We start from the raw sequence: 22852 nt of genomic DNA, 5'->3' as shown, positions 1-22852 counted from the left end.
TATACAGTTCAGCTGATCCCGATAAGACTGAAGGTTAACCACAATATATTACTGGAAAAGACTATTGAGAAGAAGCAGATCTGAATGACATTCACAAATCAGACACAAATAATAAAATCAAAAAACTTCGTTCAATCGAAACATGATTGTAGTCACAAGCAAAAAACCAGTTACTGCCAATAGTGTCAATACGAAACTCAACAATATAAAATCCATTTAATTTAGCACTAGGTTCACAGCAATACTGTATAGTAGTGATGTGGACTCTGTACATGCACAGCTATGAACTCGGTGGTCTAATTTCCCAACGGGCGCATTCGATTTGTTGAACTATCGTCAATGCTAAATTCACAAAGTCAATATTTCCGAAAGTTTCGATATTCTATGGAAAGGTAATAGGTTTCGATGGAGGTTAATAGTCCCCTTGTTTTGTGATTGAATAGATAATTGGGATTTCCTTGGGATTGGGTTGATTGACGTGTGGCTTCGGATGGTGAGATACTGACATGACTTATGTAACTTTGAGGAGTGCAGAGAATTGTAATTTTCGTCTTGTTAAAGTCTTTATGAAGTGCCATTTAACATCTACCATTATTCAGTTTTTATTTAAGATTGTATAATACCAAACCACGAAGATTTCAATTATTTTCGTCGCTTTACTGATTCGTTTTCTTTTTATAAAACTTGTGAAAGATTGCGGTGCTGGGAAAAGGCCATTTTTTTTTCTTGCAGACCTTTTTTCTGAAGTGATCGTTCACGATTTCTGGCTATATGTTTCAAAATATAATTAGAACTTTCAAGAATGGTAAGCAACTAGCAATGACTAAGAAGAATAATTCAATATTATCATTACCATATTGAACATCCGTCAGCACTAGAGGGATGTTCTAGATGAAATAACTTCAGAATGCTCTGTGTAAGCAAAATTGTGTTTGATTATGTGTGTACCGTACAATGCTTATGATAGGTACAATGATGATGTATCATCAAAGACACGTCAATCCGGTGATATACTTGATACAGTATAATTATTATGAGGTTTAGCGTTTTGTTGCTATGTGAATTTTATTAGGCTCCGAAAATAAAAGGTGACGTTGCGCCTATGGCTGCCCATCAAAATTGCTTCAACAATATCAAAAAAACTTAAACATAGCTTTAGTCCATTATGTGTTAAAATTGAAAGTTTCAAATCCCAGGGTTCATTGTTTCGAAGACGATCTAAAAGTGTAATGGCAAAATGAGCGTAGTATTTGAGTTGTAGTTCAAAACGGCGCCCTACCTTAAAACAATGACGTACCAACTGTTGCTGATGAGAAATTTTCGAGGAATTTGTGAGATGATTTATTAGAGTCGTCGTTATCATTTATAATTTTGCGGACAGAGAGAAAAACAAATGCTTTAGTCAGTAATCAAGTGAAATCCAAACAGTTAGAACTAGACACCACGGCCAAAACGGTAAAAGAAAATCTCGAATCTGAAACCTCCAACCCGCAGTGAACAAGCTTGGTGATCAATGCTTAAACCTTCCCTATATAGTATCAGGTTTGTAACCAGCTGTGGGACGTATAAAGACTGGTAATATAGTCAAAATAATACCTACAATTTTATGTTGAAAAATAGCCAAAAGTCTTTGACAGTTTGCTGAAAAATTTAATACTTTTATGGCGTAATTATAAATCTTACATTAACTGACTGATTGATGAAATTGAATACCACTGCATCCTGTGGGACAACAAAATAACTCCAACGGTTTCAAAACTATGAAAAGCTAGGCAATACGTAAAACTGCAAACAAATCCATCACAAAAGCGATACAATGGTGGAGGTAAAATTTGCGGTGAAAATTTCATCCCCCAGAGTTTTATAAATCACTTCTATTCCAGAATAAACTCGCCTGCCATTCACAAATAGTACAATATCTCACGAACTCGATCCACTGCTCAGTGTTTGAGTTACCTGCCAGTAAATACAGCCCGAGTTTTGACACGAAAAGCCTTTCCAAATTAGATTTAAAGTGTAAGTGAAGTACTTTCGAGGCACAATAGCCGGATTCGAATGCGAGTTCATGAAGAATGTAGGATTGTCGGAGTTACATACATTCTGTACGAGGAAAGTGTTTTGTTTAATGTTGCTATGATTTTAGATGTCAAGGATTTGAGATACAATTGAGTTATTTTGTTGGGATTTAAGAGTTGTGTTACCAAAACATTTTAATTTCGGTTGGTGGAAACAGATTGTTTAAAGTTTGGTCAACAACCGACATGACTGATGTGGATCTAATTGAATTTTATCCGAAATCAATCTTTTGATCAAGATTATTGTTGCTATGATGTCACATTTGATTATAAAAGCGGTTGGAAAAAATAACCAAGCATATTATACCATATCTGAATTTGATACGATTTACCTTTTACCTCACTTCAATTCTATTCACGCCATTCACAGTACACCCGATATTCTGGTACTACAGATTCTATAAACTAATCTACCAAAACACTAATCCGATATAACTCAAATGAATTGATTTATCTATGTCAAAGGGAGAATCAGGAGCTACCATTAGTCATTAGATCCATCCATCATTTTGTATGATTAAAACTAGCTGATCAATCACTTACGTTACGAAAATGTTAACGTGTTTTCCATACATGATTGGCTACAAAGATATCTGGTGTTTGACTTGTGGGTATTTTGTTTTATATGTTTTTTTCTTCTTATTTACTATCTCAAACAATATTTCGAAATCTAATATATAAAATTCCCGTGTAACGATGTTAGTTACCGTACTCCTCCGAAACGGCTTAACCGATTTTTACCAAATCTTATATGCGTATTTAGTAGGTCTGAGAATCGACTAACATCTATTTTTCATACCCCTAAGTGATAAGGGTTGCTCACACTAAAAAATATATTTTATTTTTTGGACGAAATTGTTTGTTTTTATATTTTTTATAATGTGGCATTAGAAATACATAATAATATATAATCTGTTTACTAATATGGTACCCACTTTTAAACTATACCGTTAATTTTAGTAGTTTATTTATTTTTTGTCTCTATTAAGGTATTTAGTAACGAATTAATTATTGCACGGAGCAGACTTCGCTTAGATCAGATCTTAAAAAAGTTTGGTTTTTTAAATTTGTTTCCATAACTTAGTTTTTGTTGTACCTGAAAATGTTGAAATTACTTAATACCTCGTCTTGTCTATATGATTAAATGTAAATAAAGAAGTTCCTTCCTTTTTAATAATATTTAAGTTATTGTTGCATCTTTGATGTTGTTGAAAGTTCTTCTTATATTTATCACCCCATTTGCACCTAGTTCCAAGATTTGTTCCATTATCTTTTAAGTTATTGTTTCGGCTTATTCTTGAAATTCTATCTACAAGTACTACGCTTGTAGTCTTATTGTTTTGGTCTTGACTTCTAAATAAAAGTCTAGTTTTAATTTATAGAACGACTTAATGAAATTTATTGGCTTGGTTCCCAGTACGAATAAATTATTGAGTTTTGTGGTTAACGCCATCACGAGGAATGTAAAACTAAATTCTGGATTCGTTTTAGTTTAAAATTAAATAATAAAGTTGATCTTATCTCTTGTTGTAGAATAATTTATTTTATATTTATAATTTAGCTTTAGTGCGTGGCTTCGTTCGGCATTACTGCTCTGCTCTTTTCAATGTGATGATATAAATAATCTATTGCCTTCCTCAATAAATGGGCTGTCCTAGTACTGAAGGTTTTTTCAAATCATAACCGCAGTTCCTGATGTTAGGGCGAAATTAAAGTTATCCTTTCGTATATACTACCTCCCTAAAACATCTAGGTCACATAACTATCTAAGTTATGTACCCCAATCATTACACCTAAAACATACTGTAACGACTTAGATATGATCAAACAAGAAGTCGCTTCACAAACTACAATGAAAGATAAAAACAAACACGAAAAAGGAAACAAATTAAGAAACAACCCCATTTATTTTGGGAACCGATCAAAGATAGTCCGGAATCAATAGAGATATAAGTCGCCATCGCTAAGAATACAAATCCATCACTATTTCAGCACTGTCACTGCCCAACTGCCCAAACTGGCCGATATTGGACCACCCTTTTCAGGCTAAGCCTTTGTTTAATATTCACGTGAACAGTCAAAGCCTTACATGAGCTTTACTTTTATATAGTTTTCTTTGTGATACAAATATGTGAGCTATTTTTATTTTCAGTAAGTATTTCGTTGTGTTCAACAATTTCGTCTAATGTTGACAGTTTTCGGAGGAAGGGTTAGTATGCGGATTATTTTGGACGAAAATAGTGACTTGATGGTATGGGAATTATTTAAGGAGGTAGTAAAGTTTCTTAAGAAGTTTCGGCCTTCCTTGAATTGGATTTATCCTGTGGAAGAGAAATGTTGCTTTAAGCCATGAATTGCTTCCAGTACCATCTATATTACTCCAAGACGAGGTAGTACCTCTTCGGTCTTGTTGGATTGCCGTTCCATCGTCCATCATCGTGCATTACACCATGTCTTGTTCACCTGCTTGGTGCAGCGAAAATCTATGACGAAAATCATCCAGGACATATAACGAAGTATAAATAATTAGTTCGTACATTTACAGTTGCCCTTTTCAGATTGTTTTACCTCATCATTATTAAAGTCTAAATCTGTTTCATGGAGATAGGTCCAAAAATAAAACTCTAAAAGTTTCGAAGGCAGAAAAAATACCTAATTTTTCCTTCAGATATTTCATCTGTTTTTTCAGGCTTCCCGAAAGTCAATAGCACCGGTCTCGGTGAAGTTTTCAGTATTTAAAGTTCAGACTAACTTGAATTCTGTGAAACTTTGTCTGTGTTATCAAATAGTTTTATACTTTGAGGCTTTGCTAAAGTATTTTTGAGGAAACTTAATTGGTGCAATTTTGCTTGTGGCTATGCTTTTAAAAATATGCCTTACAAAGAGCATGAAGTATTATTTTTACTTCTCAATTTCCTTTCAAGCAAAGTCACTAAGTGTCCCTCATTAAGTGTCGCTGACTTGTTCTGTTTCTGAGTGTTTTGCGCATGTACAAAACAAGCACTCGTATATCATATAAATGCATGTCCTACGCAGAGATCGAACTCGCGAATCGTCGTGCAGTGAGATTGGCGGGGTCACTCGTGCAGGCTGCTGTTCACGTTCACGTGAGTTTCACTTATTAAATAACTTTAATGTATTTCAGCGGTCCGTACAGCGTTGGCCCTTGTAGGAATGTTGCTTGTCTAAGTGAAGTCTAAAAACATTAATATCTGATTCCAAAACGTCTTTATTGAAGTCAAAATTATTCAGACTAGGGTTCAAAGTATTCGCTTTTCAAACGTCAAAAAAAAACAATAGAAAGTACCCCGTATCGCCTTCCCTCGCCACTTCCTAGGACCAAAGTATCCCGTTCATTATATTGAATTTTAGCTCCGAAGACAAGCGAACAAACAAACAAAGCGAGGAAGTGAATACTAAAGATAGGTGCTTACTCTTAATGTACCTAATATCAAGATTTATTGCGGAAATCTCAAATCTTGAGTTTCAGTCTAGTGACATTATACATTGCGTGCTCAGTACGTATTACAAGTCGGTATGTTAATACAATACCGTGATTGTAACACAAAAACCCCTGAGCCTCATCAACATCTATGTAATATGGTAATTAAAACGAACGCGCAACGTTCGCTAGCGCCCATATAATTTGAATTCATTATGTTCTCTTTAATTAAATTACCTTACTAATTGAGTATTTTGTTCGCGTTGCTACTTTTACTGATCAGAGTGAATATTTTTGGGTGTTTTTTTCGGACACTCGGTCCACGATAATACTGCGTTACCCTATGCTGAGATCAACGTGGTTAACAAGGACAGTTTGTAACTTCTTAGTGATATAAAAAGGTGTTTCAATACTTGAGCTGCTCTGATTTAACGTCAAAATTAAATTATTGATATTGCCAAAATCAGAATCTTTTTCCGTCAAGTCAATGTACGTAGGCCGTTTTTCAGGTACTATTAAAACGATGCAATACTGACTTTAGTTGCGCAGTTTCAAAATGCAGATCCCAGAATCTGTAAGTTCCGAGTTCCAAGATAAAATATAAAGATTCACATTTCAAATAAAATCTTTAATGCATCTCCAAAACCATGAGGCTACATTAGAAAGTGTAAATAAGAGGGTGCATAACATGTTATTGGAAGGCAGTCGGGATTACAGAAAACCATTAGTTACTTTTGCAGTGTGGAAGCGAGACAGCGCACTACAGACTGTAGAGCAGTGTTTGTATCAGTCTTACTTTAAGAAGTGATGGTAGGCCCCCAGACCCTAGTTATGTGTACTCTCAGTACATTACACCATCATATACAAAAGCGTATGTCTCAGGACAGTTGCCTCTTCTAATTAGTCTATTGCTGCCTAATAACTGAAGGAGATGTTTAGTTGACACGATTTTGACATGAATTCTTAAATTGAATGATTAATCTGTGTTGGTATTGAATAGTTAGTTATTTCCATAGAATGTGCGAAAGATACATTACGGCCTTATTTCTAGACACAACTAAATCTATACTTCTATACTAATATATAAAGCTGAAGAGTTTGTTTGTTTGTTGGTTTGAACGCGCTAATCTCAGGAACTACTGGTCCAAATTGAAAAATTATTTTTGTGTTGAATAGACCATTAATCGAGGAAGGCTAAACCATCACGCTGCGACTAATAGGAGTGAAGGTACAAAGGAAAATGTGAAAAAAAAAAATCATAACTTATATCTTCTAACTACGGGGACGAAGTCGCGGGCAACAGCTAGTTGAGGATAAAGTACAAACACTAAATACAAATAAAACAATAAAAAATTAACCATCAGACTGTTTTCAAACGTGTGACTCCTGGTTATAAACGCTACTCGCCATACCGTAAGATGTGTCACGATACATCAAAAAAATCTCTTAGTGCCTTAAGTAGTTTAGTAGCCATAGTCAGGAGTAGAAGGTTCTAGTCCTTTCTAAATTTTACCATTGTATTGTATGTATTTGACTATCAAATCATAATTACAATAAAAATAAATTGGCAAAATTTGAACCCCTCCGACATCGTATCGTCCCCGTTTCGCGAACCCTTACTAAGATCGGAATCTTATTAACAGCAGGGCGTATCCATGTGACGTGTTCACTACGAGATCTTATTATTGGACATAACCGCTTAATTCGCTTACTTGATTGCTCTGCGTTACTGCAAGCACGTGTGGAGCCTGAATTTGGGGGAAGTCATGATTATTACTGTACTGTTCAGATGTTCTGTTAAAATTTCAAGTAGATACTCATTAGATGTGTCGAATGGCTGCTTTGGGGTTATATGTACGGATTTGTGTGGACGTAGGTCCAGGTTTGATGGTCAATTGTCCAAGTACTATTATTTTATACTCTTCTACTTGAATGATATATCTTACTTGTTATTACGTGTATGTTATTACGAAAATAATTCGTAGATAAAAAATCTAAGGTATGCTAAGACAAATTGGATTTTAATAGATGAGTTGTAAAAACGTTTCGCTGGTTCGATCCCCGCATAGGACAAGTATTTGTGTGATGAATTCGGCGAATGCGTGTTTTGAGTTCATCTTTGTGAATGTGACTTGAATGGTACTGAAATACACGCATCGACGCCAGGGTTAAATTACACAGGGGGGCAAACACTTTTTTTTACTAAATTTGCAATATGATCCGCTTCGCAAACAAGAAATATATAGGAATAGTTACAACGATACATTTAGGATTCCAAAAAAATCACATAATATTACAAAGGTTCGGTAACAGATTCGCGCTCATTTTTCAGTAACGGCTGGTATAAGTCATTGCGTAGCTTGACCCTATTTTAGGTCACTTATCATCTCGGAAGGTATAATTCTATAATATGTGACATGTTTTGCATGTCTCGTTGCAATGTTTCGACATTCTTCAAAATCCTATCTCTTTTTAATTACACTTATATTATGGTCGAAGGTAAACCTCTTACTTAGATAACTGTCAGTTCGTCCGTCTTCGGGCTGAATCTCATGCATGATGATAGCTAGATAATTTAAACTTTTACGATGTATTTCTGAATAAAGATAAAAATCAAAGTTAGACAACAATGCCCGGTTATAAAATGTTTGAGGGTGCCAAAAAAAAAGGCTATCGACGAATTTTGATCTGATTTCAACGAATTTCCTTAACCTAAGTCCATGTCTTCGGAAACATCTATGTCGCGAGTGTCCGAGTCCTCAAACATAGTGTACCGTATATTTTTTTCTAATTTACTTCCATCGACCACCTTCAGAAAAAAACAAGTGCATTCAAGGCATAGCCTCTTTCGTTATACACATAAGCCCCACGAATGCTGGCTTCTTAAACCCTTTCTTACTGGCATGGACAAACGGGCACAATAACTTATGCGACTAACACCGCGGAAGAAGATCCATCCTTCTGAATATACATCGCATTTTAGTGTAAATTTTATTCGGGTTAAGAAATTTTCTTGTGTGGAAAGAAATGTGTTTATTTTTTTTGGTGCTTTTTGGATTTTTTGGGTAATGTTTGTGTTTGGTTTCGCAGCTGTTGTGTTTAAATTGTATCGAATGATATCGTTCTGGCTGAGCAGTTTATTTTCGAACTACCTGTTACTGAAAACTGCTTCCAGGACTTTTCTTAGCTGTAAGACAAAAAAAAAATATTCCCCACAATTTTTAAATGGCGCGACCGATGTTTCTCAAACACTTCTTAGAACACTTGAGCATAATAATTCCGATTTTAAAGCATAATGATACCACAGACAGACAGTCAGACAGAAAGGCACGTTAAATTGAATACTCCTCTTTTGACTCAGGAGTGAAAAAACAATATATATTATTTATTTTAGCATGTTTTTCTTATTTATTAATAGTTATTAGTTTGACTTTGAGATTTCGAACCAACATCACTTATCCAAATAACGATTTGTCCCGAAGCATTGACAACATTCAGGACAAACAAAACTCTTTTCCACAAAAATTCTGATAAGAATTTAATCAAAGCCATATACTTGTTTTAAAAGTGCCACTGTCATGTCACACGGTCATGTCACGAAACGATGTTACGATACTTTTATTTACTAAGTTTGTTATTATGTATCGAGTTATCAATTTCTTATAATTATTTAGACGAACTTACAGAACGAAATCTAAATAAATTTGGGCGTAATGTGAGGAGAGACAGAGAGAGAAAGGTGAGACGGTCAAAAGAACGGAAGAGTCTGATACGTCAGGAGTATGATTATGACAGGAGTCCAGTGGAGTTTGATGTGGCAAGTTTTATACAACCGGAGGAAGAGGCCGTTGAAGATGACGAATCATTTAGACACCGCAATAAGAAAAGGTAAGTACTATAAGTGATGTTAGCAGAGGTATAGGTGTACTCCCTTATGGTTTTTATGAATTTAGTGCTATAGTATTGTGCTATATAGATAGAGAGGCCTGGATGAGAAAGAAGGATGCCTTTGCCCAACAGTGGGATCTGGAACAGGCTTAGATAAATCTTTAATACAATTGTGTATACTTCACAAAATATGTTAAATAAAGGTCCTAATTTTTTTTGTGGCTTGGTTTTGATAATCTATAGACAATGCCCAGTCACTGCTATTCTATAAAGTTAATATAAGTAAGTGCTAAACTAAAATAATATTCATCTTTTCAGGCGACGTACCTCAAAAAGTTTCGATTATGGTGCCATGATCGGTTTTAATGTTGACGAGGGTAATAGAAAAAGGGAGAAGAGCCCTGACTACCTAAACATCGGTGACAGTAATTCAGATTTGAACATGAACCCGCCACTATTCAAGGACGCAATCAATCCAAAACATGTGAATTATAACTCGTTAGATGACTTGCACAGTGAAAAGTATGGGCATGAGAAATTTAGAAACATTTATAAAGATGATCTACTAATGGACCAAAATGTAGTGCATAATCATGAAAAGAAATGGTAAGTAAAAAACTTTACTTCATCGGTCTAGCCTTTTCCCAACTATGATGGGGTCGTCTGCCAGTCTAACCAGATGCAGCTAAGTTAAAGTGTTTTACAAGCAGAGTCTGCCGATCTGACTGACCCCTTTGATGTTTTTTGCCACGAGTAGCTGACTAGTATTACAGCAATTAATACATGAGGCAAGAATCAAAACGGTAGTCCTAAGGATATTTATGGAAACCTTAATTTATGAGATTGTATTTTCACTATTCGATAAACTTTAGGATTAGGAGGGTGAACAATTTTACTGCATTGCTGATATTGCTACTCCGTATTTGATTTCAATCATTGTTCATTATGTAACACAGTGTATTATTGTTTCAGTACACTCAAACATATAAAGTTCCCGTTTTTTTCCCATAACAAATCAGAGATCACGAAGCCGAAGAGAAATAAAAAGAGAAAACTCTTTTGCTTCAATTGTCCAAAGAAGGACGAGCATCGTCTCAAAATTCCGGATTTCAACAAGATAAGTGAAGACCCAGTGATACAGTTCAAGGTCAAGAGGTCTTATGAACAGAAGCTGTGTCCGTCTTGCAGGAAGTTGTTCGTGAGTGGCATGGACCCAAACGAGAGACGCAAGAAAACACCGAAACGAATCATACACAACAGTAGACAGTACTATCAAACAAATTTTCCTGAAGTGAGATTAAAAGAAGATGTAAAAAGTATAAGAAAGAACGTTGCATTTTCAGAAGGTGCTGCTTTAGACGACGGAGACAGAAAGAGAAGAGGCGTGGAGGCTGATAGAGAGAGGCAATTGAAAGAGTTAGAGGCGGTTCAGAGGAAAGTAGATAGTGTGGAAGTCGTTGTTCCTACGTTCGACAAGCCATCCGAAACGTAGTAAAGAATAGTCTTAAAGTAATGTATTGTTTAAAATGTATGCTTATTTTAGAGTAGAAGAATTTACATTATAATAAATATTATATTTTGTATACTTTTGAGTCTAATTGGAGAAGGTCGTTGTAGATAAATCTTCCTGCATAATTTGACAATTACAATGTACTTTCATTCGTTTAACGTGACTTTAACTTATGATCTATTTTAGAATAGGCAATAAAGGCAAATATTCTTTTAGTACCTTTACGAGGCAACTATACTCGAGTCTTTACAAAAAGAAAAATGGCGTGCAATTTCGAGTTGCAATATATCGAGAGTCTACATCATTGTCTCGCATGGAAATATGATTTTTCCATCTCCACATTCTCACCGTAATATGCATAGGTTTTAAAATATATTGTTATTATAGATTCTTAAACTCTTCCTGTAAGAGAATTTATTTTACGAAGACGTGGACTTATTAGTTTTTATTAGTCCTATTTTATCGAGATGAAATGTGTAAAAGAGCATCTCATGAGGGGTTGTATGCACCCAAATAATGAAAAAAGAAAAAAGTAAGAAAAACATAAATCATTTAATTAAATTTAAAATCTTCTGTCTTCGTCTCACACGCCAAACATATTTGCTCTGTTGTGTAGGGACCATCTGTAACGAGAAGAAAAAATATCAGATAAGTTTAAAAGTAATTTACTCAAGATTTCCCCTTCCTATCAGGCCGCGGGTAAATAGCAATAATTTATGTCTGTTTCGAAATAATTAAGGTAAAGGCAAAAGTAATTAAAATCTTCCGAAAGCTGCTCTACTTGTTAATTCAACTTGCGAGTTTGGATCGTGTTTAAGCTGACTAGTAGATGCCTGCCGTGTTACCTATATCTCAGCTACTTAAGGCCACAGTAGCACAAAAACTTTTAACGGGAAATGTTACATGAATACTTAATCACGTCAAATAAGAAGTATTTCCAATTTTAGGATTCTAGAAGTATCATAGAAATGCTGGCCATTTTGCCCTTACACTGTATGTTCTCAGAGTCACTGCTGTAATTATAAAGGTGAACAGTAAAGAACATTCTAGTTGACGTTCTTATCCTTATCTAATCTTGACGTTTTTAAGAGCAGAATGGAAAAAAAGCATTTGGGGAAAGGATGGGCACATATCTAGGGCATCACTTACCGATACTAAACCATTGGGTACTAGGTAACCCGCTCTCTAGCCTGGCCGATACTATGGCTTCTCTCATGGCGATAGGAATTGATACCGTCATACATATTGGCGGCTCACTGCATGCTGTCAAAATAAAAGTTTATCAGTTGAATTTGGTAAATCAAGTATTAAGAATCTGTGATTTTTCAATGTACCGAATTTTTCTTGAGATTAAAGTTGGATTTAAGAAAATGTATCTTTATTAAGATACCTTAAAAGTTTTGAAGTTCAAGAGCAACGGAAATCTCAACTCCAAATTTCTCTTCGACATTTTCCCAAATAGGTACACAATTTACGAGACAAATTTTAAACATTTCAGAAATAGCTTAACCTATTTTATATACATTACTAGAATAAAGTAGATCTTGCAAGCTGTCGCTATCGGGGGCACTGTGCCAAGGAAGTTAACAGCAGCCCCTTATCCTTATTTCTCACGGTTAAAATACTAATCTCCCAGTAGAAATTGTTTTAGAAAAGCATTTTCGTGCATTTCTCAAGTTTATCTTTTTGTTTTCAATGGCATTCATTGTTGTGTGACAACACTATACGGCTTCATACCATATTAATGGTCGAGTATGTATATTTTTAGGGAAATGTATTCCTAAAAATACATTTGTTTTTGGTATAAAAGTTAAAAAGATTGTTACACTAAAGAAATGAGAGACCTTTTTGTAGCAGTCGGCAAGCAAACCTGTATAACAACATGTTTATTAAACACTGGCTTGTAACCAAGTACCTTTGGAGCCAAAAATTGGTTTCGTAGAATAAGATTTCTTTCTTAAATATATTCTAAAGTCTTGCGGTATGTCTCTCGCTTGTGGTACAAAGTAGTTCCAAGTACGATCTGTCAAAAGTTCTCCTGTATTGGAATCGTAAACCAGTTTCTCGCTGGTCCAGTATCCAAGTCCCATGACGAAGGCACCTTCAACCTGAAATGTAAATATTACAAAGATATACTCCTATTAAGTATGTTAAACAAAATTAATGTTACGTGCAAGTGATAAGAAGCAGTAATGTTCTATGATGTGAACCGAACGTTGCAATAGAGATGGAAGAAATTTCACAGCAAACGGAAATATCGCTAAGTTTATAAAAAGATTTTAAATACCTGGCCAATATCAATCGCAGGATTAATACTTCTGCCTACATCCTGTAGTATATCGACTCTTATTATCTCAGATTCTCCCGTCAACACATCAATCTCTACTTCAGCCAGTGTCACTCCATAAACCGTATAATTCTGAATATCATTTTCTCCTGTGAAACCGTGAGCTTGCAGATCGACATACTTCTCAAAACTTTTCTTTATCAATTCTTCCCAAGATGGGTTCTGCATTTGTTTTCTGATTGGCTCGAGTCTCGCTAGCAACTGTACACAACATTTTTCTACTCCCATGATAATATTTTGAGTCGTGAGACTACCTCCAGATACATTTGAATTAGGTGATACAATAGTATTGTTTTCTTTGATAATTATTTTTTCTATTGGAACACCTAGCATGTAGGCTGCAATTTGTGCCGCTTTAGTATTAATTCCTTGGCCTATTTCTGCACCCCCATGACTTATAACAATTGTTCCATCGCCTTGAAACACTGCGAGGTTGACGTCGAAGTACCTTGCATAAATATGTTCCCATCTAAGAAAAACAAACCTTAGACCTCGTTTCTTCCACCTATTTTCCATATTAAATCTATTGACCGTTAACCTTCTTGTTTCATAATCTGAATTTGTTTTCAGTGTTTGGTACATTTCTATAAGGTCACTGTGTTTTGGGTCTAAATTTTTTAAGCGTATCTGGACTGGATCTATTGATAGTTCATAAGAAATCTGTTCCATTATTAGTTCAACCACAGCTATTTGTTCCATAGTTCCTTAAATTGCAATCAGAGGAAAAATTAGTACTGTAAATATGAAAAAATTATATACTATAGTCAATTTCTCACCTGGTGATCTTGCCCATGTGTTTTTAGCAGTATCTGTGATAGTATCGATACATTTGTGATTCCATATAGTGTCATTGTAGCAATTGTTATATTCAATGACCCCAAAATCCGATATGATTTCATTGCGCTCGTAGCCATTGTCTTCATAAACATCGTGATTGACATATTGAATAATGCCATATTTATTGACACCTGCCTGGAAAAAAACTCTTATCGGTAAAAATATTTTTCTAACTGAGTATCATAATTTAAGCTTTGTTTGAAATTTTACTTCGAAGTTGCTGGAACAAGGAAACCGTTTTCCTAGGGCTCTTGTGTTGGTCTCTAAAGGATGTATAATCCTGCATGGAATATTCAACTTCATTGCTACCAAACTAGTTGCTACTGCTGTTTGTATGATCCGTGATATCTTGATGCCAAACGCGCCACCAATACGACGAACATGGACGTCGATCCTAAAAATAAATGTGTTCTGAATAATTTTAACGACAAAATTCTCATGAGTCGTGTACTCGATTGATTTGGATAAAAATAAATTTGTATTTTATCACTATAATTAATATTAAGTCGGTACACTGTGTTGTTTGCTCATTATCATTAAGTTAAAGTGACATTAAGGATGTACTTAACAACATCCTGTGTAGCTTGTTTTATTACTGTTTTCTTTTTCATCCGTAAGAATTTGAATACCTGCTCTGATCAAGTTTTAATGCTCTTGAAACCATCAACTGTATGGCTGAAGTCCACTGAGTAGTTGCGTAGATAGCTAATCCTTCTTCACTGGGTTTACTCACACTAACCAACGTCTCCAATGGAAAGTGGTATTGTCCGTAAATAGTATTATCTCCTTTGACTACTTTGGCTATATCCTGACCTCTATGGGTAGCTCTAATTTCTTTGTTTAATTTATTCCGTTTAGGATCCTTTTTAGCCAATTTCACATCAACAACTGGTTTTCCGACATTAATATATTCAATTTTGACAAAGTTGGCAGCTAGGTTAGCTGTCTCTTGACTATCGGCAACTATTAATGCTACAGGTTGATTGTAATATTTGACGTCACCGCTACAAAATACTTCTTCATTCATTTGGTAATTTTCATCTTCTGCTGGAGTAAAGGAATTTAAGCCAGGAATATCTTTTGCCGAAAAGAAAGCTATAACTCCTGGGTGATTCTGTAACAAACACTCCAAAAATTTAGCTGACGATACTGTAAAGGTTCAATTAAATACTTCATGTATTTAATTGAAATATTAAAATAAAAACTGGCAGTGTGTTTTAAAAGTCAGATTATTATTTTTACAAATTATGTTTTTATTATAACTATCGTGAGACTGATTCATTATTAAATGATGTAACGGTTTACTCACGCGTATTTATCGGGGTAGCCCGACTAGTTTCGGACCCAACCGGAGTCCTTAATCATGAGCAGACGCGGCGGGATCGCGAGTCGAACTCGACTCCGGTTGGGTCCGAAACTAGTCGGGCTACCCCGATAAATACGCGTGAGTAAACCGTTACATCATTTAATACAAATTATGTATTATAATCATTATACACTTGCCAGAGCTTCTGTAGCATCTATAGATGATATTTGACCCTTTCCGATAGTAGACAGGACAAATGCAGCGTAAACCTCATTAGGGAATGGCGGAATATCATCTGTGTACATTGCTTCACCTGCACATTGAATCTGAAAAATGTAATTACTTTGTTTCACTTCTTCCACTCATTACTAAAAAATTCCATGAAATAGTTTTTGGAAAGAATTAAGAACTTTTTTCTTTGTAAAAAATATTTAATATGCTCAAACGACGATTTAATTTTGTTTCTTCTTTTTATATGTGCCAAACCATCGAACGGCGGTTAATCCTGAAACATTGCTAGCAAACACTGTTCTAGACCAAACTATTCAGTTGCGTGTTCTCTGCATGTATAATGCTTTAGTTAATACATACCAGTCCTTCCATCTTCGGTATGGGCTGGTTTAGTGGCCATGTGCTGGGATCAGTCTCATACATTTGCTGGCCCTTAGAAACTGGTCGAGATTCATGAATTTTAATTCTTCCTGATTTGTACCTTGGATGAATGATGGACTCTGGACACAGAGTTAATAACCCCTGAAATTAATTAATATTTAATTTAACACTGAAGAGTTAAAGTTGCTTCATTCTGATAAAGATTGTAACAATAAACTTGTTCTTGTAGCACATCATAAAATAAGTTGTAACCAAGTTCCAACTTTACAACTTTGACGTAATTTAATTCATGCTTAATAATACTATCGAGCAGTTATAATTCTACTCCTACCTTATAAAACAGCCCTAAAGCCAACTTTTTTCTATAAGCAACAGATTCTTCAGGTGGATTTTCAGTTACAACTAGTTCATCTTTTAAAAAATTTATTGCAGCTTGTAAAGTTTCGTTTTTAAACAACGGTTTCCCTATAAGAAACCTTTCGGTTGATGAAGCTCTGACAAACGATGGTGATAATCCACCGAACACTATTCTTGCTTGAACTGCTATATTTTCTGGAGTCAATTTATATAAAAATCCTGAATTCACTATTGCGTGTGCATTTTGAGACCGTGGCATCACCTAAGAAGAGAATTGTAATTGTATGAGTCGCAAATATCAATATTGTGCCTTCAAATTAAGAGTCATTTAAGCTGTCTCTACTCGTGTCAGTTCTTACCCTGGCTTACCTTGAAAGTCGTGAGTCTATACGTTTTGTTCAGCGGTGGTAGCATCACATTTTTAATAAGTTTCTTCTTCATGTCCATTTTTAGGAACTGCGTCATTGTTACAATTTGTGCGTTATTATTTGAAAACACTGAAAAGAATATTTTACTGTGTTAGAATAAGATTAAAATTATTTTTGTGTGTTCATAATTATTTTGATGATTTTTCTTGGCTTGAAAACTACAAGTATTCCTATCAAATAAATTAACGCAACGTTCAACTAAATAATTTCTCTTTTCCATTTCGTAAAAAAACGACTCTGGAATTCTATCCAACGACTAAGGAAATCATTCCTTTTGTGCCGGAGAATTCTCAAACATTCGACGCATTTGCACAACACAACTCTAACTCAGATCTAGCATACGTTCACAAAATGCTTGTTACGCGGGGATGTTACCTGCGCCACGTCGCCCACAGAGGGTTTGGCGTGACGATTAATAATTATAAACAAAAAAAAACTTACTGATGGTTAACTGTGCACCAACTGTCTCAAACAAGAGAAATATATCAGACTGAAACTCATTGTGCCTATGTTTTGTCATCAAATTGCCTGCAATGGAACCTACCTGAAACATAAACGTAAACTTTCACCGCCACAATTTTTAAAGGCTCGAGCGATTTTTATTCAACCTGTCAAAGTAACACTCGCTTATAATTCAGCTTTAATACAAAATAAACGAAATTGAAATCTCTTAATCTGTTCGGGAGCTATGATGCACAGACAAACTAAACAACACAACAGAAAATAAAATTACTTACATTCCTGACTGCTACATGAGCTACTAATTTAATGTGATCGTGTAAAACATTGAGATAGCTAAAATATTCTTCCTTAGCAACTGCCTCAAATATGTCTAATAACTCACTAAGAGTATTTTCGGCTCCAACGATAAGGTTCTGATCTAAAATATAACCTTTCAATTCTAGGACTTCTTTAATATCTATTAGTATTTCAGGATTTTCCAGAATATCATCGTTCGGGTAAACGCCTGGAAGAATAACTACATATTCATCTCTGTTTAACTTATTAAAAGATAATACTTGATCATGGATCTCACCTTTAGCTGTATTTCCACAAATAAGTTTATATGAAGCATTCGTTTCAGCTATAATTTTAAATACATCAACTATTCTAGTGACTCTGTACCAAAACTTTCCATCTTTAAGATTAATTTTCACTATACCATCGTCAATGCTCAAATCATTCATAGTTACAACGCACCAATCATTTTCATCACAAGGTTTGTTGCAAGATTTTGTTTTGCAAATGCTCAAGTCTTCAATATCAGGGATTTCTATCGTTTTAGGAGCATCTGTGGCAAATGTTTTGAAGGCATCCAAAATTGATCTGTAGCCTGTACACCTGCATATGTTGGATGCTAACGATTGCTCTAAATCCAACATAGTCATATCTTTTTGATTCTGGAGGAGGCTGTAAGGTAAATACATTTTCATGAGATATCTAAATTAAAAAAAATAGTGACGGTTTTTGTAAAGTCTGTGTCGAATTGGTTGTGGTAAGTATTTAAATTGATTAAAAGTTTAAAAAAACCAGTTGGCAAAATAAAATTAAAAATAATTAGCATTAATTAAAATGTTACGAATTAAATATATGATTATCAGCAGCTGCAGTGAAAGAACATTAATATTAGTTAAAGGAAAATTGAAATTTACACCAATACAATTAAATGTTATGTACATTTAATTGTATTGGTGTAAATTTCAATTTTCCTTTAACTAATAATATTTGACAAATAATTTGAACTAAATGCGATAAACACTTATTTCTAATTGAGTTTATTTCATTACTTTCTTTTCTTCTTCCATTTCCAATAAATTGGAAGAAATTGGGCTTCCACAAGTCTTAACTTTTATTAAAATTGGCACCGGTTTTAATGATATCTTATATGAATCATAACTGAACATGAATTGGAAACGGAACGTCTCCATCGCTGATGTTGACTTCATTGCGGGTTTTGACGACTAGCAGTTTTAAGAAGGTGCCTTTTAAGTCATCAATGTAATTCAGAATTGACTAACCTGTACATAGCCATGATCCATCCCGGTGAGCAGTACCCACATTGGGAGCCGTTGTACTTAGCTAGTGTTGTCTGCAGAGGATGGTAGCCTTTACGTCTATTGCCTACTTCTTCTATAGTAGTGATGTCTAGGCCATGACAAGCGGTGATAGGTATCATGCACTTTGAAAAAAGATTAATTGTCAATTCATTATAATGTCATTCAATTTTTTATTGCTTATATATAATGTGTGGTACATAGTATTGAAACATTTAGTTTTCAGCTCATCATGGATCCTGTTAGGAACGAGTCTGTCCTCTCGTCCTGTACATCTAAGCTTATCCTTGGGCATAGGCCAGTGACCGAAAGGGACTCAGATGAGTCAATCAATGTCAAAGGATTACGGGTCAGGAATTTTCAGTCCACCGAGTTTTCTCTCAGGGGCCTGTACCGTTACAACAGCCCTTGAGGAGAAGTGATTACTGGACTGAGTGCCTCTCAAAACCACCAACAAAGGATCAAAATGGGCTAATTTGGAGCCCAAGTGTGGAAAAACCTGCGCAACTCTACATCCAGTCATGGTTGGGCTCCGCAAAAGAATGTCCTTCCGACAGAGATCTTAGTATTGTAATTACATTTCACACATTCCCTGCAATTGGGGAAGGAGAGAAACGCAGCGGTGCTTTCTCAGAGCAAAAAAAGTCTAGAAACTCAATTAGATTTTTTTTTAATTTTGCTTATAATTATTTTAAGGAGTCTTACCGAGTTGATAGAATAAGGTAAAGCTCCCTGTTTTCGCACGGACACCACGCACGCACCACAACCGGCTTGACGACACATGTATTTAGTCCCTTTCAACTCCAGCCATCCTCGAATATAATCTAATAGCATTACATTTGAAGATACTTCACATCCAACTAGAAATAAATGAATAAAATATTGTAAAGGTGAATTTTTCACCTTATCCATTTATTATTTATCAACCTATATTTATATATATAAATAAATAAATAGATGAAATTCACAAACAAAACGCTGCGGTTTAAAAAAAAACACATTCTTCTTCTTCCGCGCATTATACACTTACGCTTTATAGAAAATCCTTACAAGGACATTATTTTTTTAAGATTTTAATCAATTAAAATGTATTAAATATTTTTTATTAAGAAAGAACCGACTTCTAATAAAAACTACTGATCGAAACTGGGTGATTTTTTTATGGGACTAAAATATGCTACTCCACGTTAAATGAAAAAAGAAACAACAAAATCGGTTTATCCTTTAAAAAGTTCTGAGAAGATAAACAAGTAAATCACGACAAATTAAAAACATCCTAGTTTTGAAGTCGGTTGAAATATAGAAATCAAGCACCATTTTAAATGTACAAAAACAGGACACGAGAAAAATTCAATCGCTTTTCAACATACCGGAATACTCTACACCATTAACTTTGAAAGTAACTCGATCCATGTCTAACGTGTGCTGAAGACCAACACACACTGCAATAGTTTACAATTTGCACAAATGCATTATAACAATGAAAATAATGAAACATGCGACGATTCCACCGACGGGTACTACTAAGGTAATTCACTACGATATCACGATGAACTCACTTAGAAATAATTTTATATGAACATTCAGAACAATGGCTATAGGAATTAAAAAGTAAAGTGATGATTCCGAGATAAAAAAGCTACTCGCATTTAAATTGTAAACTGAATATTTATATAAAAAACTGGTGTTGCCAGAATGAGGAGCTCGTGGCTAAGCTATAACTGCGTAAGTGATTCGATCACAGGTTAAGCTATGCTTGACGCGGTTGGTCCGAAGATGGGTGACCATCTTTGTCATAACGAGTTCCTCCGTGTTTCGGAAGGCACGTTAAATTGTGGGTCCCGGCTGTTATTCCTACATCTTTGGCAGTCGTTACAGGTAGTCAGAAGCTTGGAAAAGTCTGACAGCCAGTCTAACCAAGGGGTATCGTGTTGCCCAGGTAACTGGGTTGAGGAGGTCAGATAGGCAGTCGCTCCTTGTAAAACAACTGGTACTTAGCTGAAACCGGTTAGGCTGGTAGCCGACCCCAACATAGTTAGGAAAAGGCTAGGCCAATGATGAATGATGTTGCCAGAATACAGATTAACGAATCAGTTTCTAAAAGGTTAATTAAAGACATTTATACAGTTATAGTAACTTATTACAACATGTATGACTACAAAAGGGCATAAAGCAAAAAAAAAACCATCGGACGCCTTCTTGAGCGGTATTAAAAACTCGAAAATAAATCATGCCTTACAGAATTTTTACTCAATCGTGATATGAAATGAGAACCTGTAGTTGAACAATAATTGAATGAATTTATACCTATTAGCTTAATTAAATAAATAAATACTTAGCAACAATTAACATGAATCATTATTAAAAGAATGTATTGTATTAGCACTCTCCTTGCAGACACAGCGGTTTTTGTTTTAGGCATAATATTTATTTTTATTATTTATCACGCATGATTGCATGCTAAGCAAATATTTGTAAAAAACTTCTATTCGAATAGTTTGTTTCAAAAATAAATATCTATTGAATTGGAACTTATTTAATGGAAAAAAAGATTAGGGACTAGGGTTATATTACTCCGCTTCTCCATCTTTTCGTCTGTCTATCCGCCTGGCTCCAGGCTGTATCTCATGAACCGTGATAGCTTTACAATTGAAATTTTCACAGATGCTCTATTTCTGTGAGAATATAACATCAAATAATTAAAATAAACGTTCGAGTAAAGCAATAGATGGTACGGTCATAAAGTTCATAAGTAACCAATTTTTGTGTCGGTCTTGTTTAAACTTAATCTCGTATGTTTTCATGAAAATTGATGATTATTATTTTTAATTCACGTCAGTCCTTACCTTACAAATATGAGATATTTCTTTAGACTTTAATGACTTAAACTAAGTGCACTATTTTTTAACATACTAAAAATTTATTTAATTACAATACATCAACTTAAAAATATTTGTACCATGCACTTTACTATGTATAGCACCTAATTTATTGACCTTATTTCGGCACAAATACCAATAAAAAACCAGCAGACGATATAAGATCGAACGAACATTCACTTCATATTGCTCGGCTAGAATGCCTATCCAATCTTCGAGTGCATCCAATACCCGTAATGTATTGACATTCATATTCCTTCATCAGAAACGATGCGATACGAGCGCGGCAACGAATAACAAGCAAATGGGATTGGTGTGCGCTTGGTATGGGGGGGTCTTGACACTATAATACGTAGGTGTTATGACGGTGTTGCATTACTTAGGAAGAAAAAGACTTTATGTTCCTAAAAGAAATGAAAATTTAATTGTTTATAAAAATACTAGCTTTTCGCCCGCGTCGATGTCGGTTATATCGCGTTTCCAAGAGAAATCTTCAAAAGTCCGGGATAAAAACTATTCTATGTTCTTTCTCAAGGTCAACTCTATCTCTGTACCAAATTTCATTGAAATCAGTACTGAACTGTTCAGACGTGAAAGCGTGACAGACAGATAGACAGAGTTACTTTCGCATTTATAATATTATTTAGTAGGGATAGTTTACTCCTTCACCCTGTATATGACTGTGAAGAAGTTACGTTGGTACTGCCCTGCGTTGGAATCGAAGATGCAACCGCGGGCATTCAGTTTAGAAGGTACATAGAATCTCAATGTCACCACAGTCTATTTAGTTGCATGAGAAATAATCAGGGCTAACTATGTTTTTTGTTGAAAATGCTTATCTATACTTATCTATACTTATCTATACTAATATATAAAGCTGAAGAGTTTGTTTGTTTGAACGCATGATAATCTCAGGAAGTACTGGTCCACATATTTTTGTATTGAATAGAACATTCATTGAGGCAGGCTTTAGGCTATAAACCATCACGCTGCGACTAATAGGAGCGAAGATACAATGGAAAATGTGAAAAAAACAGGGCAGGTATAAATCATAACTTATATCTTCTAGCCACGGGGACGAAGTCGCGGGCAACAGCTAGTTAGCAATAATAGGCTT

The 22852-nt window shown here is 34.9% G+C and overlaps 3 protein-coding genes across 4 annotated transcripts; 2 read left to right on the top strand and 1 right to left on the bottom strand.

Annotated features, from left to right (window-relative positions):
• Positions 1 to 8910: 8910 nt before the first annotated feature.
• LOC113503937 lies at positions 8911 to 9966 on the top strand. Its single transcript, XM_026886081.1, has 3 exons — positions 8911 to 9405; positions 9724 to 9927; positions 9963 to 9966. The coding sequence occupies exons 1-3, from the start codon at positions 9122 to 9124 to the stop codon at positions 9964 to 9966; spliced, it is 492 nt and encodes a 163-aa protein (XP_026741882.1). The 5' UTR covers positions 8911 to 9121.
• LOC113503794 lies at positions 9950 to 10990 on the top strand. Of its 2 annotated transcripts, XM_026885892.1 has the most exons (3): positions 9950 to 10011; positions 10378 to 10671; positions 10749 to 10990. In XM_026885892.1, exons 1-3 carry the CDS (start codon positions 9974 to 9976, stop codon positions 10798 to 10800), a joined length of 384 nt encoding a protein of 127 aa, XP_026741693.1. In that variant the 5' UTR covers positions 9950 to 9973; the 3' UTR covers positions 10801 to 10990. The 2 variants fall into 2 exon arrangements, with proteins under 2 accessions (XP_026741693.1, XP_026741692.1); XM_026885891.1 differs by having other exon boundaries at positions 10378 to 10990.
• Positions 10991 to 11467: 477 nt separating this feature from the next.
• On the bottom strand, positions 11468 to 20269 carry LOC113503936 (xanthine dehydrogenase-like). The gene is made up of 17 exons (XM_026886080.1): positions 20227 to 20269; positions 19562 to 19716; positions 18821 to 18981; positions 17839 to 18212; positions 17540 to 17769; positions 17244 to 17346; positions 16744 to 16871; positions 16349 to 16636; positions 15997 to 16158; positions 15603 to 15731; positions 14729 to 15213; positions 14310 to 14493; positions 14039 to 14234; positions 13203 to 13966; positions 12831 to 13023; positions 12065 to 12178; positions 11468 to 11538 (listed from the first exon to the last, which is right to left on the bottom strand). Exons 1-17 carry the CDS (start codon positions 20267 to 20269, stop codon positions 11468 to 11470), a joined length of 3780 nt encoding a protein of 1259 aa, XP_026741881.1.
• Between the last annotated feature and the right edge of the window lie 2583 nt (positions 20270 to 22852).

The sequence above is a fragment of the Trichoplusia ni genome, chromosome 20 (genome assembly GCF_003590095.1).
Source record: "Trichoplusia ni isolate ovarian cell line Hi5 chromosome 20, tn1, whole genome shotgun sequence".
NCBI classification, from domain to species: domain Eukaryota; kingdom Metazoa; phylum Arthropoda; class Insecta; order Lepidoptera; family Noctuidae; genus Trichoplusia; species Trichoplusia ni.
Note: the sequence above shows the minus strand (reverse complement) of the source record. Positions and strands in the feature narration are given on the sequence as shown.